This window comes from Suncus etruscus, chromosome 10 (genome assembly GCF_024139225.1).
Source record: "Suncus etruscus isolate mSunEtr1 chromosome 10, mSunEtr1.pri.cur, whole genome shotgun sequence".
Lineage (NCBI taxonomy): Eukaryota > Metazoa > Chordata > Mammalia > Eulipotyphla > Soricidae > Suncus > Suncus etruscus.
This window is the reverse complement of record NC_064857.1, coordinates 27541275-27569152: the sequence shown is the minus strand read 5'-3', so window position 1 is coordinate 27569152 and position 27878 is coordinate 27541275. Positions and strand designations below refer to the sequence as shown.

At 34.6% G+C, this 27878-nt stretch overlaps 1 protein-coding gene and 1 non-coding gene across 2 annotated transcripts in view; one reads left to right on the top strand and one right to left on the bottom strand.

Moving 5' to 3' along the window:
- The window catches only part of C10H8orf34 (chromosome 10 C8orf34 homolog), a 340888-nt gene that overhangs the window by 212513 nt on the left and 100497 nt on the right, over window positions 1-27878 (top strand). Inside the window, 2 exon segments of the mRNA XM_049781860.1 lie at window positions 21755-21840; window positions 23451-23527. Coding sequence (XP_049637817.1) covers window positions 21755-21840; window positions 23451-23527 — 163 coding nt within the window.
- On the bottom strand, window positions 26623-26726 carry LOC126021625 (U6 spliceosomal RNA). The gene has a single exon (XR_007500125.1). It is a non-coding gene; the product is annotated as a U6 spliceosomal RNA (small nuclear RNA).

Here is a 27878-nt window from a genome sequence, read left to right as displayed (position 1 = left end):
CTATATTTTTCAGCGTATAAGACAACTTTTGAAACAAAAAAAAAAGTTAACCGAAAATCGGAGGTCATCTTATACACCGAGTATATCCCGAAAAATGTTTCAATATGCCACTAAACAAAAATTCTCTGAATATTGCCACAAAACGAATTTTCCAACTCGATCCTGTACCAATCACTGCAAGGCTGCTCAAACTGCCTCTCTAACTCGGGCAATCCAAGCAGGCTTTTGATGTATGCAAATTAGACAATGTTCTGGACCCGAATCTACACTGTCAAAAGCCTGCTCAAATTGGCCAGAGTCAGAGAGGAAGTCTATGACAGTAGAACCTTTGAACCTTTGCTTGTTGTGATTGGCTCACTGTGGTACATACAGTTGCAGCACAGGAAGGTTATGACTGATACAGCGAATATAGGCCTAAAACTATGTTTTAACTGCAAAATTACGGGGTCGTCTTATACGCCAGCAAATACGGTAATTGCTAGCACAAAGTCAGGAGTAAGGCTGACTTTAACCTTTAAGTTATATAACCTGACATATAACGTTTACATATATGTGCCAACTTTGCAAAAACCAGCAACAACATCATCAACAACAACAACAACAAAAATTCCACTATGATCATACTTCTATAAAAAATAGATTTCTAAGTAAAGAGAGTCACAAATGACTGGATGGAGATTATGATAAATTAAGGGTCTAATATAGCAGTAGGATTTAAAACTTATACAACAAATAGATGCTGAAAAGAAAAATCACTAACAGGCCATAGAAAGAAATTAGCAATACTGAAATAATCTGGGAGAGGTATTTTGTTTTGTTTTGAGAGCCATACAAAGCAGTTTTTGGAAATTTCTCCTGACCTACTCTTGGTTTTGTGCTCCCAGATCACTTTTGGTAGTGCTAGGGGGAACCAACCATTTATGGTGTAGGACTTGAATCAGGGTCAGCAGCAAGCAAGGCAATCATCTCACATTCTGTACTATCTTGTCCTTTTAATATTTAAATGTAAAAATAGGGGGGGGTTTACACCATTCTCAGCATTGTTCAGAGACCACTCCAGGTATATTTTAAAAGGTTCTGTACTTAGGGGTACTTAGCAGTGTTTGGGAAACATATATAGTGCCAGGATTTAAACCAAGATTTTTTTTTAAATACATTTCCCTGAAGATGAAGACTCTTTGTATGTACCCAGTCACCTATTGCATGTTTTCTTTGAGAAAATGTCCATTCTAATTTGTTAGTTATTTTAGTTTACTGGTTTCTCTTCTATTAAATTCTATAAATTAGGGGCAGGAAAGATAGCATGGAAGTAGGGTGTTTGCCTTGCATGCAGAAGGACAGTGGTTCTAATCCCGGCATCCAATATGGTCCCCCTAGCCTGCCAGGCACAATTTCTGAGCATAGAGCCAAGTGTAACCCCTGAACGCTGCCAAGTATGAGCCAAAAACAACAAAAATTCCATAAATTGCCTATTTGTTCTGAATACCACCCTGTTATCAAATAAGTTATTTGTTTTTTTTTCTCCTAATTTGTAGTTTACCTTTTTATTGTATTCAGTGGTTTTTTTTTTAATTTTTTCAGTTAAATATAATTTCAGTTTAATTGTTTCATTGTCTTTGTTTTTGGAAAAGGCAAACAATAATCCAAAAGTCATAACCAAGCACATTGTCAAAGAGCTTATAAATTTGATTTTAAGAGGTATATGATACAATGTTTTAAGAAGAAAGGAGGAACTTTTCTGATGCAGATTCCTAAAAATGACAACTATTAAAAATTGCAGAAAGGGTTAGTTGGAAAAATGTAGAAAACTTTCATATCAGGGATGTGAGAAATACCAGAAGTAATTCTGCTTTGCACTAAGTAGACAGGATGTAGGAGAAGTTGACAGACATTAAATTGATGGTCCACTTGGAAAGTGGATGAAAAGTAGGAGAGAAGGAAATAAATTAAATCAGAGAAAATTTTCTTTGGGAAATGTACTTACTTGTATGAACAATAGGAAATTAGTACAATGTGATTGTAAGGAACAGAAAACCAAATGTATAAAAAGTAAATTGTAAAATTATAAGTACTTTTTAACTTAGATTATAATACTATAAAAAATCAGCAAATAATAAAATATATCTTAGCCTAGGAGGTGAAAGAATATAGTAAAACATTTTACTTAAAACCCTATCTAAACGAACTAAATTTCTCCAAGTCAGAGGAATAAAATCTCACCAATTACTATAGTTTCAGTATTTATATATGTTATATATAAAACTTTATATTTATAAAACTTATATGTACATATATTATATATGTAAAACAATCTTTAAAAAAATGTTGATGGGAGAGGAGCACACCAAGTGATGCTTAGGGATCAAGTTTACACAGCTGGAGGGACCATATGGGATTCTAAAGTTTCCACCTTAGTAGGCTGTGTACAAGACTAGAAATCTATCCTCTGTACTTTTTCTGGTCCTTGTCCTTTAAATTTTTTAATCAAGAACAATTATTAGTATTATTATTATACTCTGTGAAATATTATCAATATTTAATGAGTAGATAGGATCATATGTGATCATAATAAAATATGACTACTTGTGGTACTGTCAATGGATTTTCTAGAGGCAGAACAATGAAACAATTTAGTAGACCAAATTAAATGTCATATATTTGTATTCAGGATTTTTTGTTTGCTACTTATGTAAGCTAGGTCAAAAACTGGATGACTTACTTGTTTAATTTCCTTTTTTTTCCTGAAAAGATATTTCTGTGAAGATTAAGTGAGTAAACAAATAAGAATAGAACACATGAGCAAAGATTTATAAGGCAAAGAAGCCAGATCATGACAGTACAGGGGTGAAGGTGTTTGTTTTGCATGCTGCTGACTCAGGTTTGAATCCAGATACCCCATATGGTCATCAAGTACTACCAGGAGTGATCCCTAAGTGCAGAGCAAGCAGTAAGCCTCGAGCATCACTGGATTTGGTCCAAAAACTTGGCTAAGTAACCCTGGAGAAGCCTTAATTTTAAGATAATTCTGGGTACCAATGCAAAGCACTAATAGTTTTCTTAAAAAATAAAATAAAAGAGTGGAGAGACTAACAATGTCATTCCAAACAAATTTTATTTCTTTCAAGAGCTAAGTTGATATGCGTAGCAGAAAAATAAATTCTGAATCTACAACAAGGTAGACGCAGAGGGGACCACTTATACTAGCAGCCCAGGGTGGGAAGAGGGGGATTTGGATGCATGCTGGGAACAGGGGTGGAGGGAGGACAACATTGGTTGTGGGAATGTCCCTGATTGAATATCACTATGTACCTAAAACATTCTGTGAAAGATTTTTAATCCACTGTGGTAAAAAGAAAAAATTATTAAAAAAAGAAAATAAATTCTGGACTGAGGTAGTTAAACTTTAGAAAAGTATTATTTATATTCTTTGATAAATCTCCAAATGCATTTCCTCTAATAGAATATTATGCCAAAAGATAATCTATTCCAACATCTTTATGTCTTATTGCCAATTATGTAGACATTGGTATTCAGTGTTATCCTGCTTAAGAATTTTAAAAGCATTGTCACAAAAATATAAAGGCCTTAATCTTTCTGTTATAATCTCTTCATGAGCTCCCCATTCTTAGCACTGTGTTTTTAACACAAAGCATTAACTTGCTAATCAGCAAATTTCAGTGCTCTGCTGAAATCCTAGCAATCGAGCCAATTTAATATTAAATCATTAAAAATATTTCTTATCTAACTTTTTATATTTGTTGCATAGGGTTATGCTCAATACAAGTTTATACAAGCCAAACTTCATATCTCACCACAAATTTAAGACTAGAAAATATATCAACCTTTAGTGTGGAGCACAGTGAAGTAAGAATTCAATTTTTTTGTTTTTGTTTTGGTTTTTGGGTCACACCCGGCGGTGATCCGGGTTACTCCTGGCTCTATGCTCAGAAATCGCTCCTGGCAGGCTCAGGGGACCATATGGGATGTCGGGATTTGAACCACTGACCTTTTGCATGAAAGGCAAATGCCTTACCTTCATGCTATCTCTCTGGCCCCAAGTATTCAATTATTAATTGTTTATTGCCTATTGTGTGTACTTCAGTGCTACTCTCAAGTATAAAGAAATGGGAGGCCAAATTTCTTAAAGATGCTCTATAGGAACTTATAGAATGCTGCTTTTTCAGAAAAGAGCAAAACTGCCTTTTGTCATAAATTTTATTTGGAAACAGGTTAGTTCACATTTCTTGGGCTGCAACTTCTGAAATTAGTAGTCTCAGATTTCTGAGTAAATCTCAAAAATTTTCCCTAAACTCCTGGCTCTTGTCATCAAATTTTTTCCCACTAAATGAAATTTGGAAAGTTTGCTGGGATTTCCTTTATTTGCTCCTTCCCAAAGTGCAGTTTTCATAAGGCTTGATTGATTACCATGGTTCATCCCTTCATGGTCCATTAATAACAATCTCTCAGAATATCTAATATTGCATATTGGCAACATTATAAACTAATCATCTGGGCAAATAGAACCCTGGTAAAATTTTACTTCTCCTACAAAGTAATATTGCTTGTAATCTTTGTATTTTATAACTTACTAGTGATTGCAGCTTAATTTTTATATAACAAATATGACAAATGGTAAAAAATAAGGGAACTAATATGAACATTTCACAGATATGGCATGAGATATTATGCCTTACTCAGTATAGAAAAATCTTATGTTTGGTTTGCTTTCAACCACTGGGGAGAGGGTTATTGCTTACATATCAAAGTCAGCAACTAAATAGATAACTTCCAAGAGATATCTGGAAAAAGGGATGATGGTCCATTATGTATTTCTACAAGACAGCCTTCAATTTCAGTATCTTGAGTATTAAGGGGTCTCTTATTAAAGAAATATGTATATGGCTAAGAAAGTAAATCAATTTTGGCAGTTTTTCAAAAGGGTTTTTGGCTTTTCATTTTTTTTGTTTTTGTTTTTGAGCCATACCTGGCAGCACTCATGAGTTACTCATGGCTTTGTGCTCAAAATTTGCTCCCTGCTTGGGGCCGAAGAGATAGCATGGAGGTAGGGTGTTTGCCTTGTATGCAGAAGGATGGTGGTTGGAATATGGTCCCCCGAGCCTGTCAGGAACTTTTTTTTTTATTATTTTATTTTGCCAGGAGCCATTTCTGAGCGTAGAGCCAGGAGTAACTCCTGAGCGCTGCTGAGTGTGACCCAAAAACAAAACAAAACAAACAAAATCGCTCCTTGCAGACTTGGGGGCTCATATGGAATGCCAGGAATTGAACATAGATCTGTCCTGTTAGAAATCAATGTTCTAAAAAGACTCTCACATCTACTCATGTGCATGATGTGCATGCTGACCATGCAATTTTTTAAGATAGGCTACCCAGATCATCTGCAGTTCAACTGAAATCTGAATCTAAGATTTCTAATCTCAGTGATTGGTTGGATTTTATTATTTTATTTTATTATTTAGTTTTGGTTTTTGGGTCACACCTGGCGATGCTCAGAGGTTAATCCTGGCTCTGTGCTCAGAAATTGCTCCTAAATTGGGGAATCAAATGGGATGCTGGGGATCGAACCCATGCCATCCTGGGTCAGCCACATGCATGGCAAGTGCCCTACCACTGTGCTATTGCTCTGGCCCCTATATCATCGTCGTATATTCTATTTCAGTAACTTTCATGTGCATTTTCCTTTGATCCAGAGGTAAAGAGAATTTAAAATTAATAATTTATTATTGCTGTCTTAGATAACAATAAGAAGTCAGTGCCTACAATTTAGTAAAATCTAATTGAAAATATCTGATAGCTGTCCCAAGTTTTATGCTAAACCATTAGTCCTGGTTCAGCCTGATCTTTTTTTTTTTTTTTTTTTTTTTTTTTTTTTTTTTTTTTACCTTTTTTTGTATTGAAAATATTCGATGGGGTATGGCAGGCCATCGCCATGCCAAAGGCCTTTTTAACCAAGCTGGGGAAGGGTGCAGGGATTGGTTCACCCCAGCACTTTTCCACCCCCTTTCTCAAGAGCTCCAGGGCTACCCCTGAGCCACATGCTCAGAGGTGGGGGGAACAGCGAGGTGGGTCTTGTCAAGGAGTTTAAAGGGTGCCCCAGGCTCTCCCCATTCCCCACCCAACTCCCGGGGGAGGGTTTCGGTGGGGCGGTGACCTCCCAGGCTTCCAGCTCTTGAAGGATCTCTTTCCTTCCTTGGTGCTGGCTTCAGGCAACTTTCCTTCCTACCCCTGTGTATTCTGAAACCGTATAATATATAGACATTTTCTTGTATATTATTGGGTATACTCTGTCATATACAGAATGTCTATGTTGTATAATTTCCTTACCGCCTTGGCCCATCACCCAAAGCTCATTTTTAGTCCTTTACTCCCTCAATCCCATGGGCTACCCATGAATCCATTATTATCCTCACCCAGGCCAGCTGCCAACCAGCTACCAAAGTGAAAAATATAGATTCTCAAGCTGCAAAGAATCTAGTACTCTGTTCCTACTTATCTAGTCTCAGCAGCCTCCTGTCCTCCACATTTCTTCACTGTGTAACTGTGGTTGCCATACTAGGTTTCTGATTAGTTCCCACTCAAAGGCATTTTCTGATATGGAAATGCTAGTAGTCATTTGACTATCTTTAATGACATAAAAGAAACATGCATATATATAAATGTATTAGATGTATTCCCTCAACCGCTATAACTCTTATTGAATATCCTCTTATACAGTGACAATTGTGGGACTCTTTTCTGTTTGCTTGTTTGTTAGTTTGTTTTTCTTTCTTTCTTTGTATTTAGCACAAAGAAATCTGTTTAACAAGGAATTATGGTAGAAGCGTCTTTTGCTTTAGAATTCATGTTAGAACTAAGTTAAGGGGATAATTGGACTTGTTCCTTCGGCTCCCCAAAGGCACTGATAATACATTGTGGCATTGTTCCTCTTTTGCATAGGTACATTAAAAAGAGAAAATACTACATATACAAACAAGTTATTATCTAACAGAGCTAGGAACACAAATGTTGGAATGCAGTTAGGCCTTATACCCTGAACACTGGCATAATGACTTGGCTCAGGCTTCCGAAGAATGGGCATTATTTCCCATACACCCCTGAACCATTGATCATCTACAGAACAACCACAATTGTCTACAACATCATGAGAAGGCAAACCTCTACTAGGGGAGACCCAGCCGCTACCCTGATATTGACTTTACACCAAGGAGTGCTCCCTTGACACCCAGATGACTCAGTGACAGCAGCAACTTGCCTGCAGGGCAAGATGCTTCGCATCTGAGGGTGAGGTGAAACTGGAGGACACTCCATATCCTGACTTTATGAAACACAGAAACCAGAATCTTCTGGCACAGAAAATAGAATCTTTAAATACAGAAACCAGACAACAACAACAGCTAATGTGTGAAAAATTTTTTTCACCACAGAAAATGACTAAGGGGTTGGACAACCTAGTATGCCTGGAGCCCAGAGTCAATCTTATGCCAGAGAACTTCAGGGATAAGGTTTCTTTGTATTTAGGACAAGGCTTTTTTTCTATTTACCCATATCTTGCTGGGCCTATGCAAAAAACACTTGCCACTCTTTTACAGTTATTGCTGTATTTTTTTTTTTTACTCTTATCCTGTTTAAAAAAAAAAGAACTTACTAAACTTTCTGCTGGTACTTCAATGTGAGTCAATAATTTTCAAAAATACTCTCCTTTCACCTCCATTTCTTTAGTTTTTCTTTCAACTTTCTAATTTTTTTTAAAGAAAAACATGATGCTTTTGGTCTTCCTAAAAATGTATTATTATAAGTTATGTCAACTATGTAATGCATTTTCTTTAAATAAATTAAAAAAAGAAAATTTTACATGTAAGTTGAGGTAAAGCAGATAAGAACAAAGCCAATTTATGTATATCAGAGATATACATGTATGTATCTATACATATATGTCTACAATTGGCATGTATGAGAGAACTATAAATATGTTTAGAAAGTTGTTAGGCCAGAGAAATAGCACAGTGGGTAGGGCTTTTGCATTGCACTTGGCCAACCTGGGTGGTTTGATCCTTGGCATCCCATGTGGTCCCCTGAGACTACCAGGAGTGATTTTTGAATGCAGAGCCAGTGTAACCCCTGAGCATCACCAGGTGTGGTCCAAAATAAAGCAAAACAAACAAAAATAAAGTTGTGAATATTTTTCTAGCTGATAGCTCACTTTTATATAGGAAGTTAACAGGAGAATATGGATAATATCTGTATGTCATCATCAATCTTTATATTCTTTAAGCTTTTATATAGAAATCTTTGTTTAAGTACCATGATTACAAGTGTGTTGTTTGGTTTCAGACATAAGTAGAAAAACCCCCCTTTATCAGTGCAACATTCCCACAATGTTTAGGGCATTTTTATTTTTTATTAATTTTAAGTTCTTCATAGTTATATTTAAAGCATATAGTGATAGTGAATTAGGATCATTCCCACCACCGGTGTTGACCTTCCTCACCAAAGTTCCCAGCACATCCTTAGCCCTTTGTTCTACCAGTGTAACAGGTCCATTTTATGTTTAGATTGTTATATTTTGGGTCTCTTAATTTTATTATTTTATTCTATTGTCGAATTTGGCTGAGGTATTTAGTATTGACATTTTTCTTTTTTTTCCACCCAATGTATTTGAGACCATTTGGCTTCTGTGCCCCATCTATTTTGTTTTTCTTTTCTCAATTTGTAGGAAGACATAGAAATATGAGGTAAAACAAAGTATCTTATGTCCCAAGGTTCTGTAAAAAAGGTGGGAGCCCCTATATAAAACATATAAATAAAAATAAAAATGTGTGTGGCAAAGCTGTTTTTTTTTTGTTGTTGTTGTTGTTGATGTTTTTGCATAGGCACAGCAAATGTTGGTGAAATGAGAAAAGACATACCCTTGGCCTAAAAAGACCAGGTGTCTCTACCCATGATGCATACTGTTATAAGACTGACTACAGGCCTTACGCATACTTTGTCCAGTCCCAAGTTCTTTCTTCATGGTCCGAGGAAAAGTTCTACTCAATCTTGGTTGTAGCAGGCAGACTTCTATAATTAGAGATCTTGGTTTTTGCACAGATTCTGTGTTGAACCTGGGTGTCATGGAACGTCTTCTGATTTCATTTTACTGTTAGGTGGCGAGGCAGGTATACCTGCCCTTAGAGCAAGTTTTTCCTGTTTTCTCATTGTCAGGGTATCATATGAACCTTCTCTGAAGCCAGTTGGTGCCCTGGCTGCATTACTGCCATCCCAAGGGGGAGTTTGATTCCTGGTGCTGGTGCAGAAAACAGTGCTGGTTCCAAGCACGGGATCCAAGGTTCAGGGTTGGATGGTCAATATTCGATCAAGTAAGTCCCATGACAAAAGTTCAGGGTGAAAGTCACCCTTGAATTATAAAATTTATTAATTCCCATCCCCATTAGATAAGAACTTCTTTCTATATGTAAGATTTCTTCATTATAGTGTGCCTATGCAAGATACAGTTGGTGAATATGGGGATAAAAAATAACAAGCTAAATAATCTCTATAATATGGTTCTAACCTGAATTTATATCTCAATAAAGATTTATCTTTATTATCTACTATGGAGCTCCAAAAAGGGAAGGAGAAATCAACCTCTACAGATGGGAATAAGCACTATGAAAAATATAACTATTAAGGAAAAGCATCTACAGAAATATATAAAGGAGATAAATATATATCCCCTTTAAGACTTTTGAGATAGTCTGGGGAATAAAATCCAGGGGACAGTTTCATCCCACTTCATGGTTATGTGGAGTCTGATAATTGGTTCTCAGAATTCTTGGATCAAGTAGTGTCCTTGAGCTGAGGGTCTTCTCAGAGCTGAGTCTGGTAGCAAGCAACAGTCCATAATGAGAGGATATGGGAAATAAAGGGCCTCATAGAATGCAGCAGAAGTGGTGACTGCAGGTTCTTACTGGGCTGAGACAAGGTGTGATAGGGTGTTGGCCTTTTGCTTTGGAAGCTGGCTGGAAGCTTGCTTGATTGAACATTGACCACCCAACCCTGAACCTTGGATCCCGTGCTTGGAACCAGCACTGTTTTCTGCACCAGCACCAAGAATCAAACTCCCCCTTGGGCCAGCACTAATGCACTCAGGGCACCAACTTACTCCAGAGTAGGTTCATATGATACCCTGACAATGAGAAAACAGCAAAAACTTGCTCTAAGGGCAGGTATACCTGCCTCACCACCGAACAGTGGACATAGGAATATGAGGTCAAGCAAAGTATCTTATGTCCTAGGGTTCTGCAAAAAAGGTGGGAGCCCCTATATAAAACATATAAATAAAAATAAAAATGTGTGTGGCAAAGTTGTTTTTTTTTTGTTGTTGTTGTTGATGATGTTTTTGCATAGGCACAGCAAATATTTGGGAAATTAGAAAAGACATACCCTTGGCCTAAAAAGACCAGGTGTCTCTACCCATGATGCATACTGTTATAAAACTGACTACAGGCCTTACGCATACTATTTGTCCAGTCCCAAGTTCTTTCTTCATGGTCCGAGGAAAAGTTCTACTCAATCTTGGTTGTAGCAGGCATACCTGTCTCACCACCGAACAGTGAGATGAAATACAGAAGATTCTGCATCCTGATAATTTAAGGACTGAGGGTAAAAAGGGTTAATTAGGGACTGATAATGGATCAGAATTGAGGAGTTGAGAGGATAGAAGAGGATTTGTAAGGTGGTAGGCAGTGGGGAGGGGCTATATATAATAGGGACTATATACAACATACAGGCTTTGTATATAATACAGCTTAGACAGACATGGATGTGTCCACCACATACACATTCACACACACTCACACAGAGAGACACTGGAGCTCAATTCATAGATTGCAGTCGAAGAATTGACCATATGTGATGGGTCAAAGCACTTAAAAAACATGAGGTTGGCAAATTGGCTGGGGTACAGGAGAGGATGTTTTCCAGTTTCTATGCAAATCAGCATTGGTTAGGGTAAATTTTGATAAGTAAACGTTTCCAGGGTTAGATTTTGCATGGAGCATTCTTAGAACAATCATAATTTTCAAGTCTAGATTACTTAGCAATATGATAGTGAGTACCGTAAAAGGAATCTAACCCATGAAATATTGTCTACTATGTCTCGAGCATCCAGGTTTCTTTCCTGAAAGCAAACTCACAATGTGGGCATTAAATATAATAGTAAACTAGGTTGAATTGAAAAAAATAAATTGCAAAAACATACTCAATGAATAGAGCCTGTAACAAAAGTCTACGGTGTGCAGTTGCTTATCTTAATGGTCTCTGTGGACATAAACATTAGATCATAATGGCAGGCATAATCAAATGGAAATTGGATAAATTAAGAGTTGACATTCCCATGGCATTACCATTGTCTGTATTTGGGGTCTAATGTCAATAAATTGAGTATTCAATGTCAATCATTTTATTTTAGAAGTTCATCTTCAAAAGTAATTGATAATTCTCAGGCAAGAATATTATTTTTGAAATTACAAGTCTTTCACAATTATATTTAAGGTACGTAGTGAGAATAAATTATGGCAGTTCCCACCACCAGCGATGACCTCCCTCCACCACTGTTCTGAGCTGTCTCACATATCTTCCTTCTTAGCTCCCTGGACTGCTAGTGTAACAGGTCACAGGCAAGAATTTAAAGAAAGTTTTCCAGAAAAGAAAAATTTTCTTTTCCATACCTTACCAAGAAAAAATGTTATATATTCATCTAGATGTAGTTAATTCTCCAATGATCAAAATTGCAAGATTCAAAAAAAAGAGCAAAAGTATTTACCAATGAATGCTAGATACAACCTTTTAAAATACCTATATTGGGGTGAAGAGATAGATTGCATCATATATAAACTTTTCTTTTTGTTGGTTCTATTCCTAGCACCCTATAATCAATCTGCAAGTACTAACAGGATTGATCTTAAGCGAAGAACCATAAGTAAGTCCTGAGTGTACCTGGGTGTGAACCTTATAAATAAAATATATTTATGGGCTGGAGTGGTGGCACAAGCAATAAGGCGTTTGCCTTGCATGTGCTAACCTAAGTTGTGTTGCAGTTTGATCCTCCGGTGTCCTATATGATCCCCCAAGCCAGGAGCAATTTCTGAGCACATAGCCAGGAGTAAACCCTGAGCATCACAGGGTGTGGCCCCAAAACAAAACAAAACAAAAAACATATTCTAAAAGAAGGAAAATATAAATAGTGTTGAAAATTCTTTTTTGGCAAAGGATATCATGGGAGTAACGTTTACTGGAGGATATAGGTGGTGGAAATATCTTGGGTAAAGAAAATGGTGCCTAAGTGTCTGATACTCCTGTTACAGCTCAGCATCAAAATGCAAAGAGAGTATCAAAACTCTAGCAGAGAGTTTCTCTGGAATGACAAAGAACAAGAACTGGAGTCAGTGAATATGGAAAAGAGAATAGAGGAAGCAATTTTCTGAAGAGCTGCAATGACTTTTGCCTAAGGTAGCAAATACTAAAGCCAATACTTGGTGAATTTAGAATGTCATTTCAGTCAGAAACACTTTTTGAGGGTACAATTATATTAATATGCCAGGCTCCACTAGTGTATACTATCAAAACTAGAAGCTTGCAAAGTAGTTGGAGACATCATGCAAATGTATGCAAATTTCATGGCATACTCTGCATGCAGTACTTATTGGCTTTATCTTCAAAGATTTCCATTACAGTTTTGATCCTGCTGACAAATTTTTGCTTCTGAAAGATTTTAAAATTGAATAAGTGACAATAAGTCTTTAGACATTCCCTTCAAAAGTTATTCTGGAGAAACATATTGGAATCCTAAAATGGAAAATTAATATTTAGAAATTTAGAAATAACTTGATGCCTGATGTTTTGTAAATTAAAAGCAGACTTTAAAGAAGTAAGATAAGTTAATTTTCTAACTTTTTGAAGAAAATGTTTCAAAATGTCTTAGAAACCAAACTGTTTATTGTGGTTTCCTGATCTAACAGACATTTATTATTATATAATATTTATTTTTTAATGAAATAAAATACTATATTCTTCAAAAATAACTGAATTGAACAGGAGTGTATCAAATTTTGAAGTTCCCTGTAGAGATTTTAGAACTCAGACAGTACAAGTCTGACCACAATTTCAAATGGTCAGTTCGACTTCCACATGATTATCTAGTTGCCTTCTTCACTCTACCTATGTATCTAAAATGAATTTTAAAAGTACCATGTCCCTTTCTAAATCCACCTAATCTTTATCGACTTTGCTTTTCTCTCAATTTTTGTGAGCTCAGTAAATGACAATAGGATAATTTCGGTTTCCCAGGAGAGAAAAGAGCAAAACTGTTTATTTCTCTCTCTCACACACATACACAATTCCGAATCTAATTTTCAGATGTATGGCTGACTCCAGCCACAGTATTCATACAGAAGCATCCTTTTCCATTTCCACAACTTTAACAATCAGGGCTCTTCTGTCAACAAATTTGTGGAATAACATTCTTAAGAGCTGTTCTGCTTTCAAGCTACAGTCTAGTTTTTCCAGAACAGCCTGAGAAGTTCTTAAATTGGAAGTTTGGGTTGTCACTATTGTCATGGCCTTCACTGGCTCCTATCTTTTACCAGGGAAAAATAGGACTGGATATTTCTAATTTAGATTTTTTTAGGTGACACTATACATTGTCCTACTTAATCTAGCTTGAGCTAACACTTTAATGTATTTTTCTCTACATCCCCTGACTTAGGCTATATTGGTATCAAAATATTTTTATCTCTTAGTCCCTCTTCATGTTATGTTCTTTTCCTTAAACTACACTTTTTTGAGTCTTTGCTCAAATATTGAGCCATCAGTGAGGCCATCCTAGACACACACAATGAAATTTTACCCCTCCTCTTCTATAACCTCCTGCATATTATTATTTTTTATCCTTTGTTTATTAATTTATTTAATTTTGGGGAGCCACACTAGTGGATCATTGTAACTTGTTCATGTTTATTGCTCAGGGTCACTCAGCTAGAGTTTGGAGGCCCATATGTAGTGCTGGGCAAGTTGTATATCACCCACTGGTCCCATATTTTCTGTTTAATCCAATGTCTAACCTGATCTGATACATTTTATTTTTTTTCCAGTTTGTATATCTTGAATCACTTGAACGAAAACTTTGTATGGGTAGAAACTGAGTTAACATTGCTCATTGCTTTAACTGCAACACATACCACAGTGCTCAGGCTATTCTTGGCATTAGTAATGGATTCATTGCTCCCACTTTCTGTTCTTCTCTTTTGGAATATTGCAAAACATTCCCAATTTATCTCAAAATTTCTCTTCAAAGCAAAGCTAAATAAATATTTTCTTAGAACAACTTTTGTCATATTAGACATATTATCAAAATATTCAAAGCTTCCTGCAACACATATTAATTCTTCCAATTTTTATTGCAATGTCCCATCTGAATTCATTTAATCAATATAGGAGGTTAGCTTGTTGTTCTTAATATTTTCAGTTTTTTGGAGGTAAAATTTTTGTTTTACTTGAGTTTTCTCTCTCATTTCTACCTGTCATTATTTATTACTTTTCTTTCAGAAAGGCTTCCTTTTCCAAAGTAAATACAATCTATATTCTCACAAATCTTTTCCTGGAATACTCCTTTTCTTTATTTAATATTAATTAAATTAATTTATTAGTAGTAAATTAAATCAATAAAATTAATTGATAATATTTAATATGAACATTTTAAAAGCTCAATATAAATACCAGAAATTCTATTCATATTTCTTAATTAATCTGATTTTAGTTTATCATTTTCTTTGAACTATACTTCTTAAAAATATTAATTTGCCATTTCACTTCATGTATAAGGTAGTAAATTATCTTGATAAAATTTTCACTGCACCCCAGGTAGATACACTAGTGTCTTTTAGAAAGCGTTTGGTGAAGGTTAAAAGAGGGAATACAGCTTGATAACATTAAGACAGAGAGGTTTACCATCAAAATGCAGTTTTTGGTCAAGTTGAATATGGTATTGTGAAAGAGACAATGTGAAAAAATCATCTATTCAAATACATTTCTATTATAACATGTTCTTTTTCCTGATACGCAAAATCAGAGATATAAAGGAAAAACTCTCTTTCTGGGTGTTTAAGTATTTTTAAGTACAGAAAAGAAGTGCCATTAATCCCCTCTACTTTTCTAAATGCTTACATAAGTAAAACGTCCTTCTTTAAATAATATGGTTGGTGACAGTGTGTTTTTATTGACATTTCTGAAGTATGGTTACTCTGCTACTTGCTTCTGCTTTTGGTTTTTCTTTTTTTATATTTATTCATAGTGGTGCCAGGGACATAAACCAGGCATCCTCTTATGTATGCAAGACATGCTGACATACCACTGACACATTTCTGACCTTTACTTTTTGATTTCCTTATTGTAGACTGAGATACTATGATCAGTTTATACTCAAAGCACTCAAAAAGGAATATATGAATTATTGCTATAGGTTTCAGTCTCTGAAATGACTGCTGATCACTTTTCCCTTTGTTGGGTCATCTTCCTTAAGAGTATTTTGGAAGTATTTTAAGCAATGCCTTCTCAACAAATATCTATTATTTACATATATAGAGTAATAAAATATTATCTTTTGACTTATAAATTGACAATAAATGATATTAAAATTATTTCATTTATTATATTGGTCTATATATAATACTGTAATACATTTGCTTTCATATTTAGCCCTAAATGTATACCACTGCACATACTTTACCCCCATCTTATAGCAAATATTTCTGCCCATACTCCTTGTGTAGCTACAAACTTTAACACTTTGCATATGTTGGTGTCCTTTATATATTTCCATTTTCTGGCCTGGAATGACTTATAGACATTATTGATAATCTATACTAATGAAAATCAGCATCAACATATGTTCAACTGAAAAGTTGAGAATTATCAATGTCAAGGGGCTATCCTTGGCTTAGAGTCTATGAACCTTTATTATTCTGATCTTTAATAGGTACAGATCATAAAGATCCTCAGAAATTTATATTATATAAAGAGCAGTATCTCTGTGGAGTCTATTAATATATCATTGTATTACTTTATCTTTCTTTTTTCTGCTTTATTCTCTTGTTCCTTATTCCTGTCCCTTGGATCAAAAGAACCTGTGATAAGCCTCAACTTCATAGTCTGCATTTGAAAAACTTAGCTAGTATCTGCATATCTTTAAATATATAGAGTACTATTATTAATACTTATAAGAGTATGAAATTAGGACTGGAGTGATAGCACAGTGGGTAGAGCGTTTGCCTTGCACGTGACTGACCCAGGTTAGATATCCGGCATCCCATATGATCCCTCAAGCCTTCCAGCAACAAAGAGTAATCACTGAGTGCCTCATGGTGTGGCCCAAACCCCCCTAAAAAAACTTAGAATGAAATTATATTATCCTATTTTGGTTCATTCTGTAGAAAACTCTTTATACAGACTGAGTTTTATTTTCTTTATTTTTAAATTGAGTTAACTACTGAAAAATATCATAATTTATAAATATTTTAGAGTTTGTTTTGCTAATTTTATGGCATACAATATTTTAAAAGATTCTTGTCTTTAATAATTATAAAATATGTTGACAAACAGAAGTTTGGACAAACACAGAAGTTTGAGCAATTAAAATATGATAAAGTAAGAATTCTGGGGAGGATTTTCATAGGTGTCAATTCTTATAAAAGAAAAGCTTCTTAAAATGGAAAATGTTTAGGATTACAAAGTACAAATATACCAAATTGTAAAATAAGTTATGCCAAAAATAATTATGGAATAACATAGTCTTAATAACAAAATAGCTACAAAAAAGTAAAAACTGTTTCAAGTTTATGAAGCATAAAAACCTTTGTATAATATCCAAATGGCAGGTAAAAATTGTGCAATGGAGACTCGAATGACTTGGTAAGGAAACCATAATTCATCTTTCAGGTGATGAGAAGCCAATAAAAATTATAGTTCTAAAACTTTTATTGAGTCAAGGATTATTTTGATAGGCTAGCTGAAGTTACAGTGTTCCTCTCCCAAAACCAGTTTACCCACCAACATTTTTCATCCCATATTTGTAATAATTATTATTTCCATAAAATCTGATTATGAATCTATTGAAACACTCATAGTATGGTATCTTTCACTAAAATATTTAAAACTTAAGAGTAAAATGATTGGACTTGTTTTGAATTGATAGTCATAAGGAAAATGGATTTTTGGTAAGAAAGTTTTAAATATAGCTGTGAGGAAACTATATAATAATTTTAAGTGTATAGCATGAAATCTATATAAATAAAAAATCAGGATAAACAGAAAAACTGTAGAAGAAATATAAAAAACAAGTGATAGCTGCAAGAATTCTCTTTATGGCCTATAATTAGCAAGACTAAGATTGCTTAGACGTGCAATGAAAGACAAAGTGATGATAAAGTTAAGTTTGCTTTTGGATGTATTGTCTTTGTAATGTTTATGGTATATACAAATAAAACATCATGCAAGAAAGTAATCAGTTCAATACTGAGTTGAGAACTCAAATATTTAAAAATTTAGACTATCTATTAAAAATGAACATGTATTAAATAATTTAGAGAGTTGATATAGAGTAGGAAAAAAGGGCTGTGTATAAAATTGAGAAAGAAAATAATATTATAGAAAACCTACAAAAATGAGACAAAGAAAGCAATAGAAGTAATAGATTTTTGGAAGGAGAGGCATTACAGAAGAGATGAAATAATCTGCTCATGTACTAATAGATATTCATATAAAATGTAACTTAAAGTCAAATAAACACACTGCCTGATATTTTTCTAGTTTTTTTTTTTTTAATTTAGAGGTCAGGCTGTCTTTTGTAGGCAATTATCTCAGAATAGTAGTGACACAAAGTAAATTAGGATAGATCAATGGTTGAATGAAAACTGGAAGAAAAGTATTTGAATGAAAATTCTTTAAGCAGTTTATCTTAAATATGTGTGTATAATAAAAGAAAACAAAAGTAAATTGGACAATAATAAAAGGAGGACATGGATGTAAGTCTTAGTTGAATACAGTAATGTAAAATCCAGTTGTGATGGTTAAGAAAGGAATCAGGATTAATTGGACATCGAAGCAAATATGAGAAAAATAGAGATCTATAATTTAATAAAATGTGTTAAATATATTGAATATGTGGAAGACTCTAAATAGTTGTCAGAGTACAGAAAATTATTATTATTTTTTGTTTGTTGTTTTGTTTGTTTGTTTGTTTTCAGCCACACCCATTACTCCTGGCTAAGCGCTCAGAAATTGCCCCTGGCTTGGGGGGACCATATGGGACGCCGGGGGATGGAACCATGGTCCTTCCTTGGCTAGTGCTTGCAAGGCAGACACCTTACCTCTATCGCACCTCACCGGCCTCAGAAAATTTCTGATTTCTGACATAAAGTATTCATAAATTATCTGTTCTTGAGTTAGGATACATGAAGCAGAATGAAAGATCTCCAGATTTGAGAAAGCTGAGGAACTTTGGTAATAGAGACCTTTTAATCCAAAAAAACTGAATAGAAGTTAAGTCAACACAACCATAAAGGGAAAATTGATTAATATATAGCATCATGTGTTTTCTGAGGTTGAGGGTTAGGCAGTCCTTATTAGAGAGAAAATGCTATAATTTTCTTAGTTCTAACAAAAGAAGTCTTAGGAGAAACAAAATATTCTGTATAAGATCTGAGAAGACAGAAAAATGTTTAGTAAGGAAGTAAGGGTTAGAAAGTATAGAAAGAGATTTGGGGAAATAAGTAAAATGCTCATAGTGTTAAGAGAGATTATTTAAAATAGTATTTGAGACCTGCCTACACAACCCTTGTTTACATAGTCCTACTAACCTCTTACTGTGTGAACTACAGCTTGGAAAACATTGGGAGACCATTCAAGGATAGCAAAAGTGAATTTTTAGCAGTAGAGTTCATGCCAAGTCACTGTAGATTTGACACCTAAGGTATCTGGAGGGCAATATTTTGACAAAGTGAGCCAGCAACAAGGCCACCCAATTTGTTTGGTTGCTTCTCTGAAATCAAGGACAGTAAGAATTTGATTACATATTTACATTTGATTTATAACTATGCACATTGATATATGCTAAACAATTTTATATATTGAAACTTAACATGTGCAAAAGAAAAAATTTAACTTAGCTTGTATTTCTTGATTCTACTTGCCTATTTTCCATTTAGGTTTTTAAGCAAATATTAATTATTAATTATTTTAATGTAATTAAAACTTCTTTTGAGCTTTTAATGCACTATCTAATATACTACAAAATTTTAAAAGTGGTACTTTCATAGCAAAAGTTTTATGTTCAGTGCATAAAAACCGTATGCATTAGACTAAGCTTTCTGACTATCAAGAAATTATTCTTGAGAATTTCTTAATTTAAATGGCAGTAAATATAATGTGCATAGAATGCAATAAGTCAGTACAAATATAAATGCATAAAATATGCAGTTTTTATTGGAATATAATATAAATACAATTAGCAATATTTATAAACGTGAAAGTGATAAAGATATATATATTTATCTTAATGTAAATTATTGTACCATAACATTGTTATGGTACAATGATGAAACAATAGTTGAAAGCCTAACTTTTTTTTTTTTTTTTTTTTGGCTTTTGGGCCACACCCGGTTATGCTCAGGGGTTACTCCTGGCTATCACTCAGAAATCGCTCCTGGCTTAGGGACCATATAGGTTGCTGGGGGATTGAACCCAGGTCTGTCCTGGGTCAGCCGCGTGCATGGCAAATGTCCTACCACTGCACTATTGCTCCAGCCCCAGAAAGCCCAACTTTTAAACCTTGCAATACTTATTAATTTTTGTGTACTTATATTTCTAAAGTTTCTATTTATTATGCAAATGTATATATTTATTAATAGGTAGCCTTCATAGAAAACTATTAACTTATAAAAGACTGAAATAAGCTCTCTGATCTCTGGATTGTTTGTCCTCTAACATTAGCAGAGTTTACTATGCTGGCTTATGAGGAAATACCAATCTTTTTTACTGAGCTATAATCCTCTTATAGAGTAGTTTCACAGTATAATATAGACACAGACTATTCAGATTAAATATTGCTTACTACTTTGTTCACTAAAGGGATGATGATAGAGACACTCAGGCATACTTGTCATAAAACAGCCTACATTGTATTTATCTTTTAAGGTAATTCAAGTATTATGATACATTTTATAATCATATAACCAATAACCCTCTAATTCCTTTTCATCTGTATCTCAGGTAACCAGATTGTCAATTGGATTTTAGCTTTGATTTTTTTTTCCACTGTAGTTTCAGTGAAAACTTTTTTGTTTTGTTTTGTTTTGTTTTTTTGGGCCACACCCGGCGGTGCTCAGGGGTTACTCCTGGCTGTCTGCTCAGAAACAGCTCCTGGCAGGCACGGGGGACCATATGGGACACCGGGATTCAAACCAATCACCTTTGGTCCTGAATCGGCTGCTTGCAAGGCAAACGCCGCTGTGCTATCTCTATGGGCCCGAAAACTTTTTTTATACTTCTTATTTTTCAGTCCAAGGTGAGGACTGGAAAGATAGGTCAAAGGACTAGGGTATATGCTTTATCTCAGGCTAGATTCTTTGGCACCGTATGTTTCCTTGAACTTTGCCAGGTGATTCCCCAAGAATGGAACTGAGTGTAGCCCTTGAGCATCCTCAGGTATGGACCCCAAAACCTAGATGTCCGAAGATGTAGTATATATATCCAATGGAATACTACATAAATGTAAGGAGTGATTCAATCATTTAATTCGCAGCAACATGGATGGAACTGGAAGATATTATGTTCAATAAAGTAAGCTAAAAGAAGAAAAAAAAAGAAAAAAAGTGATATCACTTCTATGTGGTATTTAGAAAAACAGCATGAAGTAATGCAATGGTCTAAGTGGGAATTGTCTCAAACACCCTTGGCCCCAGAGTATAGTGAGGTGAAGAAAGGAAACTGAGTGGAGGAGGAGAAACGCAAATTTGAAAGGATGGGGCCAGGGGCCAGGGGCCAAGTGGTCTCAAGTGCATTGGTGGATATAAAATAAGGACAGGAGTAAATATCCAAGCCAAAGCCAACAATAATAGAGTCAAGAGACCCAAACTCTAACATTCTAAACTTTCATTGGTCCTATTATACTGGAAGGCTGAGGGCAATGGGTTGTGGTATGAAATAAATGCTGGGAACATAGTGGAGAGAGGCCAACACTGGTGGTGGAATTGTCCCTGATTCATTGTATGTATGAAATTGAACTATGAAAGATTTTGTAGATCACAATGGTTTCAATAAAGTAAAATTAAAAACAAAGAAAACTATATTTGAGTAAATATAGTCTAGCTGAAAATCAGAGTCTATCTAGAATAATCTCCCCATGTATAAAGAAAAATGACATTTCCTTAAAGGCCAGGAAAGCAAAACACTCTTTTAAAAACTTCAGAAATGGTTTATTACAATTTTATTGTATGAAGTTAGAGGGATGGAATTCACGGTCTCACACATGCAAAGCAAGTGTTTTACAATTGAGCTGCATTAATAAAAAATATTTCATTCAGTTTTGAAGAATTATATTTTGTATTATAGTCTCGAAATTAATACATCCATATCCAACTAAAATGTTTGTATTTCACAACTTAACATTATTAAAATTTTCACCAACTGTTTTTTAACTACTTAGGCTTCAAGGAGACAATTTGGCTGACAGAACAGAAGACATGTCACGAATACTTCATTCTCCAGATGAAATAATCCCAGACTCTTTGGGTAAGGTTTAAATTCAACATTTATTTTGATTTTGGTTACACTTTTAAAATAGAATAAAAGAGGAAAATATCCAAGGTTCTTTTCCTTCATCAGTCACCAGCTGCCTTTACATATGTCCACTATTTGTTCAGGGCTGAGTGTATTAAAAATTTATGGCAAAGAAGAAAGGGAGTTAGAAATGTTGTTTCTGTCTGTCTTTTATTTTGTTTTGGGGCTACAGATATTTGTGAACAGAGGCTACATTTCCAGCTTTGTCACTGGTTTGACAATTCATGGAACCTGTGGTCCTGTAGATTAAACCTGGGCCTCCTTCATGAAAAGCATAACTTAGCCTTTAGCACTATCTATCTAGCCTTAGAAGTGTGAATTCTCAATTTAGTAAATTAAATTATTTGTGGATTAAGTATGAACAGTTAACTATATCCTATTCCCCAAACTATGTACTGTATTCCAAGTTATTTTGAAAACTTCACTTTGTTCTTTTTTTTTTAAACAACTTTATTACATACATGATTGTGTTTGGGTTTCAGTCATGGAAAGAACACCACCCATCACCAGTGCAACATTCCCATCACCAATGTCCCAAATCTCCCTCCTCCCCACCCATCCCCCGCCTGTACTCTAGACAGGCTTTCTATTTCCGTTGTACATTCTCATTATTAGGATAGTTCAAAACGTAGTTATTTCTCTAACTAAACTCATCCCTGTTTGTAGTGAGCTTCATGAGGTGAGCTGTAACTTCCAGCTCTTTTCTCTTTTGTGTCTGAAAGTTATTATTGCAAGAATGTCTTTCATTTTTCTTAAAACCCATAGATGAGTGAGACCATTCTGCATCTTTCTCTCTCTCAGAAAACTATTTTGAATGTTATGACCCAACCTGTATCTGCTGCAAGCAAGTCAAACACCCAATATTTTTTCAGCTCTATTTTTTCTTAAAAAAATATTAGGAATTTGGGGCTGCAGCTATAGCGCAGTGGTAAGGTGCTTGCCTTGCAAGCTGCTGACCAAGGATGGACCTCGGATTGATCCCCAATGTCCCATATGGTCCACTAAGCCAGGAGCAATTTCTGAGCTCATAGCCAGGAGTAATCTCTGAGCTTCACTGGATGTAACACAAAGATAAAAATATTTTCATCTTATTTAAGGGAAAATGAAATGGTGTTTAAGTTGTATAGCCAAAAGAAGTAAAACATATAGACGGTTAATATCAAATATTAACTGAAAAGGTTAACAATAAGAAAAATAATATACAAAATTATTTTGAGTGGTTTAGGAACCTTACCCAGTGAGTCTCAAAGACTATTTTCCGTTCAAAGGACCATACTGTGACAGATATCCAAAGGAGACCAACTGCATGTCAAGCAGTTGTATTATCTCTCTAGCCCAATTATAATTTGAATAACATTTGAATATGCATCTCTTGTATATATCAAACTTAATTGTTCTCTTCTAAATTAGAAGCACTTTACACTTTTAAATCTTATAACTATGATCTTTTTAAGGGCTTTGTACCACTTCAAAACTTTTCCTCATATATTTTTGTAAATTAGAGAGTTAATAAACAACATGCGATCAAATTTATTCTTTTGTTTTGTTGTTGTTAATAATAGATTCCTTACCTGGAACCGAAGAAACACTAATGGAAGCTGGTGAAGAATTTGAAAAAGCATCAAGATTAATAGGTCCTGTAAGTAAATTCCTTTAGTTATTTTTAAATTTAATTTGTATTATTTTTGGTGGAGTCATTGCAAGCAGTATGCTTAAAGTCTGGGGGTCCTACTAGTGATGCATTGTCAATTTGTATAGTAGTTAATGCATAAATTCGAGGTTACAATAAAGTTGAAGCTCTTCAGGGTTGGGAATTAACCCAGCCACTTTGACAGTGCCCTGGAGTCTCCAGAACAATACCTAGTAGTGAGGAGGGGGGTAGGAGGGGTGAACTACATGTTGCCATGAATCAAACTTAGTCAGATACATTCTATTTAACCTCTATATTATTTCTATATTGTCCTTTATTTTATTAATTTTCACAACTGATAGATTTATTTAACGGAAAAATACAAAGTGACTAAAAAGTTTGGGAAATAATATTCTTGATAAAATTAATTTTAAGATATATATCTAGTTTTCCCCCATAAGCACTTGCCATGCAGTGAGCACATGTAAGTAGTTAGCTTTATTTTTCATAGTCAGCAAGGCTATATTAAGCAAATTCAGCAGATATGTCACAGAATTTAAATTAAGGGCATCTCATTTTCTAATGGATTTCATAGTAAAACGAACTAACTTTGAAATAAAATTAGTGCTTTTTTGTTTAGTTTTAAGTCTCTCATTGTACATAAATTACTTTAAAATTAAATAACTTTATTTAAAGATCACTAGTCACATAGTTGACCATCATACACCTGTTTTCAGGTAAGTGGGAACAAAATTATTAAAATATGAAAAATATCAAAAAAGAGAAAAAAAGAGTGCAGCAATAAGAAAACATGAAATTTATTGTGTCTTGCAATAAAGTCATTTAAGTCATTGTCAGAAGGCATAATAAGCTCTTGTCACAAGTTACCCATTCTATTACTTCATTTAATTCATGTACAGTAGGAGGCTTTATATACACACTAGCATCTAAATTGGTTTGTTCCTATAGGAATGACAATATTTCAAACAAATTTAAAAGCAGGGATTCTAAGCATTATTACTGATACAGAAGCTTTTGTGTGGCAAGATTTTGGCTGTGAGGACTTCTGGAAGTATGAGAAGTTGGAGGGGTCTGTCCATACTCCCTCCAAAAAAGTCCTGGTGATATTATCCAAATACTGACATATTTACATTTTTGTTCAGATTTGTATATCTGCAGAGAGCTGTAAAGGAGTGGTGATGTAGGGCCACTGGCTAAGCAGCAATCATGGGTCATGGGTGCAGGGCACATGGTTTCAGCAGGGCAGAGACTTTGCTGCCCTCTCTTCCCAAGATTTCCGACTTTAAGCTGGATGGGCTGTGTACCCTTAATTTTTATGGCCTCGTTGACATCTATTTTTTATTTTATTATATTTTGGTTTTGGGGTCACACCCAACAGTGCTCAGGGGTTACTCCTGGCTCTATGGTCAGAAATCACTCCTGACAGGCTCAGGGAACCATATGGGATGCCAGGATTTGAATCAAAGAACTTCTGCATGCTTGGCAAACACCTTACCTCCATGCTATCTCTCCGGTTCCCGCTTTACATCTATTTTGAGAGCAGAATGAATCTATAGAGCTGGCCATGAGCAGACAAGACAATTGTTTTTTCCATACTTAATTTTTAATACAGTATTTATCACCTAATACTATGAATTTACTGTTTCTCGTCCATTTTCTTTTGCATTTATAGTTTATAAGTGCAAAAATTCCTATGTCCTTTTTACTTCTGCAAGACTAGAAGTTGTGTATATATAGCATTTTTACATATACAATGACTAAATACTTAAGTAAGCAATAATTTCTCTTCATGAAATGAAAAAATACAATGTTTTCCTTGTTATAAAATGGTAGAAGTCTTGACAGCTTTTAGTTCCATGGATCCTTTCCCTTACCACAACATCATCAACTGCTTTCCCACTTCATCTTATGTAAGGATAATATGTATTTTATATAAAAATGATTAGAAACTTAAAGAAGGTGGATCATTTCTCTAGAATCAAAGCTAAAGAACGATGAGGTCACAAATTAATGACTAGTAAATTTCTCTTCTTTTAATCATTGTTAATATTTCTTGTTTTTTAAATTTCTTTTACATAAAATTATTCCTGTATAATGGACAATTTGTTCCATATTTTCCACCAATTATCAGCATTGGTCTCTGTTCCAGATCTGGGAAAAATAAATTAATCCAATCTTATCTCTTGAGAACTGATCTCCAGATACTAGAATCCTATTAAAACATGTCCTTTTCTGAGATGCCTTTTTCTTCAAAATATAGTTTTTTTCAACTGATTATCACAATGTGTAATTTTCAAAGAGTTTAGTACTACATATATATATATATATACATTTTAGAAAGACTCATGTTCAAATACAGTTTATCCAGGGGTCTCAAACGCAATTTACCTGCAGGCCACAGGAGGCAAAGTCGGGGTGATCCTTGAGTGCAAAGTCAGTAGTAAGCCTTGAACATTGGGGGATGTGACCCAAACAACTAAAACAAAACAAGGGCAGGGCCACAAAATGTTGTATGAAGGGCCGTTTGCGGCCCGCGGGCTGCGAATTTGAGACCCCTGGACTTTATGCCATAACCAAGTAAAGGTTCCACATAATTTCCTCACATCATGCCTTAAAATAGTACAAAATATGTATTAGTTTTAATTTATAATCTAGGCTTACATTACTTTTTAAGAATACATTTCTGACACAAAGCGTGATTCAGTCTTCATAATTTCATGATGATAAATCTTGATTTAAAATGTTATACTTTCATCACTTTTGCAAAGATGTGTTTTATTTTATGTGGCGTTATAAGCCTCATACATCATCTTCATATTTGAAAGGATGCCATTAAAATTCCTATATAATCACATTTTAAATTCAAAGATATAACCATAGTATTTTTTGTTTTCTTTCTTTATTAATATTTTTATTCAAACATCTAGATTACAAATACGATTGTAGTTGTGTTTCAGTCATGTACAGAACACCCCCCTTCACCAGTGCAATATTCCCTCACCAATATCCCAAATCTTCCTTCTCCCCACCCTACCCCCACCTGTACTCTAGACAGGCTTTCTACTTCCCTCATTCATTCACATAAAAATATGGAACGTTTCACGAATTTGCGTGTCATCCTTGCACAGGGGTCATGCAAATCTCTGTATCGTTCCAATTTTAGGATATGTGCTGCCGAAGTGAGCACTGTTTTCTTAATAACACCAGTAAGACCTAAAAGAGAGCTTCCGGATTTGCTAGTTTGGTTACCCTTCATATTGACTTCAACTTGGATCTTACAGATTTTTGCTTACTATAATTTTGCATTGTTCTGTTCACATCACAACCTCCTAGTACAAATTATTTTTATCTCAGTTTTACTTAAATCTGTTTATTAGTCATTACAGTTTTTAGTTTTAAGCAGTCTATCAAATGTTGAATGAACAATTTTATATTTTTGGGAATATATTAAATATAACTAATATGTGTTAGAATGATGAACATCCTTCACAAATGTTAACTCTTTTATTATGATAAAAACATGGGTTTAGGGGGCCGGGCGGTGGCGCTAAAGGTAAGGTGCCTGCCTTGCCTGCGCTAGCCTTGGACGGACCTCGGTTCGATCCCCCGATGTCCCATATGGTCCCCCAAGCCAGGAGCAACTTCTGAGCACATAGCCAGGAGTAACCCCTGAGCGTTACCGGGTGTGGCCCAAAAAAAAAAAAACATGGGTTTAAAGAAAATCATCAAATTGATTTTATTTTAGATGTACATTTCTTAAAATACATTTCTCTAATATTTTTATGATAATATTTTGGAGTATTATGTGAAAACTATGACTTTCATCTAAAACCTTCATGGAGAATTGGCACCAATTTTTTTCTTTATTTCCCGTAAAAATACAAATGATTTCAAAGCAAATTTTGAGTCATATCCTGCAAAAACATAAACATGCCACAGATGTTGAAAACCTGTTAGGATTGTTGCAACACATGCTGTCTCTATTTGCTAACTTTGGTGTTGGGTATTGATGTTAATAAGTGGATAACAGATTCATTCTGGTAAACACTTTTTTGCCCCTAATGTTTAAAATATTTTAAATCTGTGTTTAAAATATTTTATGAATATTTGGGTGAAGTCAAGGCAACATTTAGATTTTTATCTTTCCAAATAAGTAAGCCATTCTCTTGGAATTTCCCTTCTCAACTTTTCTTTCCATAGTCTGCAATGCTTTTTGACATAGCTTTTGTAGGGATAAAAGATGGATTTGTATGATTAATTTATTTACTAAGACTGAGCCAACAAAAATAAAATTCTTAGGTGAAAAGCATTAAGAAACATTGCCTTTCATCTTCTAGTT